The 5049-nt window shown below is 49.9% G+C and overlaps 1 protein-coding gene across 1 annotated transcript; it reads right to left on the bottom strand.

Annotated features, from left to right (window-relative positions):
* Nucleotides 1-585: 585 nt before the first annotated feature.
* Nucleotides 586-3791, bottom strand: Hoxd10 (homeo box D10). The gene is given in 2 exon segments (NM_001107094.1): nucleotides 586-1588; nucleotides 2947-3791. Coding segments are annotated over 2 exon segments (1023 nt in total). The 5' UTR covers nucleotides 3692-3791; the 3' UTR covers nucleotides 586-1310.
* Nucleotides 3792-5049: the final 1258 nt, after the last annotated feature.

The raw sequence follows: 5049 nt of genomic DNA, 5'->3' as shown, positions 1-5049 counted from the left end.
GGGCAGGTGGGAAAGAGAAAGGGGGTGGGGGGGCACCATTGGATCCAGTGCCATGCCAAGCTGTTGCTTGTTCCTGCAATGGCGGCCAGGCAGGTTCCAGGTGGGCAATACTAGTTTCAACCTAGCCCCTGAAGATGGATTCCCCAGCCAGAAGTCACCAAGAGCTCACTGAAAGCATTAAAAAATAACATAACCAAAACCAAAGAGAAGAAAACATACAGGTGGGGAACTGAGGGCAAAAACTGGCATAGGGCATAGGCTTACTTACCAGGCTCCAGGCTTGAGGTAGAGGAAGGCTCATCCCATTGAGGATGCAATTATATTAGTAAGATTAGGGTGTGGGGGAAGAGAGAACAGTCTTCCCAGTTAAGAAGACTGAACTCCCAGGCTGAATCATAAACTCTTCTCACTCCATCATGCTCATACTCTAGCACCCTAGGTCTCCTCCAGCCTTTCTCTTCCCATCTCCTTTCTCCTGCCCCCCCCCCAACGCCCCTACTCAACTGCCCCCCGAAGAGCAGTTTAGTCACAAGAGACCCTCCCCAAAGGGACGTATTTCCATTTCAGAAAGCAGAGGGAACAAACTCATTTCCAGAGTTTATTGCATTACACATGCGACCAGAACATGCACAAAAAAGCACAGGTTGCTCTTGTATTTCTACCAAACCACAGATGCACCACAAGGAAAGGCTACAAGGCATAAGTCAATAATCCATTTCACCAAGGACAATTGCTAAGTTCGTTTGTGAAAAGATACATTGTAATGTGCTTTTAAAGTCCCCCTCCCCCCCAAAGCTTGTGGGGTTTCTTAATCTTTTGAAATATATATAGATATAGGATTTTTTTGTTGTTTTTTTTAAGTACTGGATGTTTTCAAAATGTCATGAGTTCATGGGCTAACCACACACAGAGAGAACTTTTATGTTAGGAAAAACATGGAAAAGTCACATTGCTGGCTGGCTGGCTGGGTGGATAAGGTTAGATGGATGCTCTACAGTTCCAATAAGTTAAGACCCAAATGAAAATGCGCAGTAATAGTTACCCTGCATTACGATGAAAAAATAAATTACACGTGCTAAGTTTTTTTAATATATATATATGTATACTCGTAGGGATTACAGATCACTTGCAGCACGAACAGAATGACCCCAAAGTCACATTCTAGCAGGAAAACAGAACAGAACAAAACAAAACAAAACAAAACAACCAAAGAGCAATGAAGGTTTTGTTTCCGCCTCCCTAGTCCTTCAGTACTCGGGCCTGGAACTCGGTGCCCCCTCTCGGATCCTGGCCTCACATGGGCCTCAGACCTAAGAAAAGGTGAGGTTGGCGGTCAGTTCTCGGATTCGATTCTCTCGGCTCATCTTCTTGAGTTTCATTCGGCGGTTTTGAAACCAAATCTTGACCTGCCTGTCGGTGAGGTTAACGCTCTTACTGATCTCTAGGCGGCGCTCGCGGGTGAGGTACATATTGAACAAGAACTCTTTTTCTAATTCCAGCGTTTGGTGTTTAGTGTAAGGGCACCTCTTCTTTCTGCCACTCTTTGCAGTGAGCCAATTGCTGGTTGGAGTATCAGACTTGATTTCCTCTAACAAAATTAAAGGGAAAAGAAAAAAATCAAGAATTTTTTTTTCTCTCAGTCCATTCAAATATACCCTTGGCCATGACCCTGCTGCCAGACAGGCTGCTTTTGACAATGCTGGTATTAAGCATTACTTACTTACAAAGGTGGGCATGAAGGGGATTGCAAATTGGTACCAATTTAGAACTCAATGCTTAACTCGATGAATGAAAGGATATTCTCTCTCTCTCTCTCTCTCTCTCTCTCTCTCTCTCTCTCTCTCTCTCTCTCTCTCTCTCCTACACAACTTTCTGGCTTGCACAAAATGAGACTATAATAGCAAACTTTACAGGATTTCCTCAAAATAACATTCTAAGCGATCACCAGGAGGAACAGGAGCTTGCTTCATCTACCAATCTCACTGCTGCTCCAGGGCCCCAGGTCGGTCGCTTCTTACCCACCCCTCCTAGGCACACAAGGAGCTCTACAACCAGCTTTATAGGGACCAAGTCTGTTTCAAGAGATAGCCGAGGAAGCAAGGATACCTTCTCCACCCTGACTGGGCATTGTTGCAATTAATTCCCCCTCCCCCCTCCCCGAATTTCCTCAATTTTTCTTTGCTCTCACACAAAAGCCTTCCTCCAGAAATATAACTCTGTGGCTCACCGGTAGACACTGAGGGACAGACTGCAGAAATAGGGGTGGGGGCTCAAGATTCCTTCTTAGAAACCCCTATCTCTGGTTCTTTGCTTTATCCCAACCCTAGGAGGGCTATGCAGATCCCTTCTCACCCCCTCCTCTGCTTTTGCCCTCTTTGTAGAAGATCGCAAAGCCTGCGGCACTTTCCCCAGACAAAGCCAAGGTTACCTAGCTCAGTAAAGGCAAGTCCTTTGCTTCCCCACCCAAGCACCAACAGGCCAAACCATTTCCTTCCCCTCTCAGATCGCAGGATGCGGGGTGCAAACCCTTGAACACAAACACCGTGTCTTGGGCTACCTTAAAATGATCCCTGTGTTAAAGGCAAAACGAGGGCTGCAAATCTGAGCCAAAGAAAAGCGGGCACTGGAGCCCTGTTTACAAGCGGCTGGTCTCCTTTTAGCTCTTTTGTTGTATTTCAGATCTGGCCCAAGACAGATAAACCCGGCAAGCCTCTCCTCTGCCCAGGCGCCATCAGCTTGGGGCCAGGTCTGGCCGGAGCAGCGGGAGAGAAGCCGCGACCCCTTCAAGGCTGGGGTCTCCCTTCTAAAAGCTGGGTGGAGCAGCACCTGCGGAGTTGGGCTCTGGGCTCCGCTGCCGGGGCTCCGCTCTGGGCACCCGAGCGCTCCCATTTCGAGGTTTTACCGGACTGCACGCCCCGCTGGGGTGGCAACTCTGTTCATACCGACCTTTGCTTTCCTTCTCCTGCACTTCGGGGCTGGACACGGAGACCTCAGCCAGGCAGCTCCTCTCTTCTGGAAGGCCGCCTTTGGCCTCGGGGCTCTCCACTTGGGAGACTTTAGTGGGCTCCTGGCCGCTCGCGGTTTCGTTCATCTTCTTTTCCATCTGCAGCTGGGCAGCCGAGAGCTGCGGCTTGGCCGCGCCACGAGGGTTGAGCTGGAGCATGACAGTGGAGCTGCCTTCGGGGTTGTTATTGTACTCTTGGGTTTTCCCGGTGGCGTAGGTCTGACTCAGTCTAAAATATCCAGGGACAGGAACCTCGGGGTTCTCAACAGGACAAGACTCGGGGACCAGCCTCTGGTACGAAGGGACCTCGGCAGAAATGAGTTTGTTGCGCTTATCAGAATACATGCAGCAATTGGATTCTTCTTTAATGTTGGCGGTGAATGAGCAAGTGGGGACTTGCTGTGTAACAGGTTGCTCTATTCGACAAGATCTGTTCGGGTCTGTCCAACTGTCTACTTGAGGTATATAAGGATGTACATTCATACCCATATTTTGGTGGTTCACTTCTCTTTTGGCCAGAGACGGGAGCAGTCCACAGGTTTGCATTCCATAGGTCCCCATGTCTGCGCTAGGTGGTGGCATGTACATGCTGGCGCTGCTCGAATAAAAACTGTCACTCCTGCAGGCACTGATCAAGGAATCTACTAAAAAAGTATTAGCAGCAGGAGAGCTGTTGGGAAAGGACATTTTGGGGAGGAATTTGAAGAAGAGAGATTGTGTCCTTTGTAGGCTGACATCGCTAGGAAAACATTCCCGGTGTAATTGTGGATGCCTCTGCCGACCACATGACAACCAAGCCAATGAGATTTGAAAATGGCCTTGAGCCGCAGCCTCCTTGCAGGTCACGTGTTCCACAGCCCGGCCGGCCGGCCGCGGAAGCACGGACAACAGCGACATCTACTAAGCGCCTGTGATAGTGCGCGCTGGAGACAACCGGCCCAGAGCTCTGCTGCCGGCCAGCCTGTCTCCCGGGGCTTGTTTGGCCGGCCTGCCTGCCCCACTCGAGTCCCCCACCCGGCCACCGGGCCCCGCCAGCGGAAGGAAAGGCTTCATTCGAGGGGCCTCCGGGAGGACACGCGCACTGAGGGAAGTGAGAGCGCTGTGGCGCCTGCTCACAGAAGTGCTTTCCCTGCACATACCCAGGCAGAACGCGCCCAAGAGGGCCGGTTCCAAGCAAGGGATAGGGGCTCGGGCTGGTTAATTTAGTACTGGGCAGCCAGGAAGGTGAGTCCAATTCCTCTAGTTCTGAAACATCCCTCCCTAGGGTTCCAAAGGGGGATGAAAATCTCCAGGGCAAAGATTGGACCAAAGAGTCGGGGAAGCACTGGCGAATAGGGCCGTGAAGGTCGAGAGGCCACACAGCTGGGCAAACCCGAAGCAAACCCGAAGCAAACCCGACGATGGTTCCAGTCCATAGTTAGTTACCCTCTCCTTAGATCCTTCTGCCAGAACTCCGGGGCGGAGGGGGTGGGGAGTTAGGCACCCAGGAGCTCCTGGAGCCTTGACTCTGAGAGTAACCACACCCTGACCTTTGAGGGCCGACCGGTGGGAGCTTCCTAGCTTGGAGATAATCCTTCGCCAGCCATGCCCTATCCGCGAAAGTATCTCTCCGGCTCCCAGAGACAGCTAAACCGAGATTTCCTTTCCCTGATAACACAGGGCAGAGAGGAAGGAAGGGAAAAAGAAAATATTTTTTCGAAAGAAAAGGGAAAACTCTGACCCTCGGACCTCTCAAGTTTTAGAAAACCGGGCCGGGGGGTGGGGGGGGGGGAGAAGAAGAAAGCAAAGCAAACGTGTCATTTGGATCTTCTGCAAAGAAAAATATGTTTTCCTTTTATGGATTTTGTAAAAGCATTGGTTTCTGACAAGTGCAAGGTACAAAGGGTTGTGGAATTTATTAATACATATTAAGAAGAATCAGGGCGATCAATAAAATTCTCATCTACATTCTTGGGCTACTTGGTAATTTTCTTGCTTCTGAAGGTTTTTAAAGAGTTATACCCGCTGTTGCCACAAACGGGAAGATATTTTATTAACAAATCAAT

Source organism: Rattus norvegicus, chromosome 3 (genome assembly GCF_021556685.1).
Source record: "Rattus norvegicus strain SHRSP/BbbUtx chromosome 3, alternate assembly SHRSP_T2T, whole genome shotgun sequence".
NCBI classification, from domain to species: Eukaryota; Metazoa; Chordata; class Mammalia; order Rodentia; family Muridae; genus Rattus; species Rattus norvegicus.
This window is presented reverse-complemented; position numbering and strand designations above follow the sequence as displayed.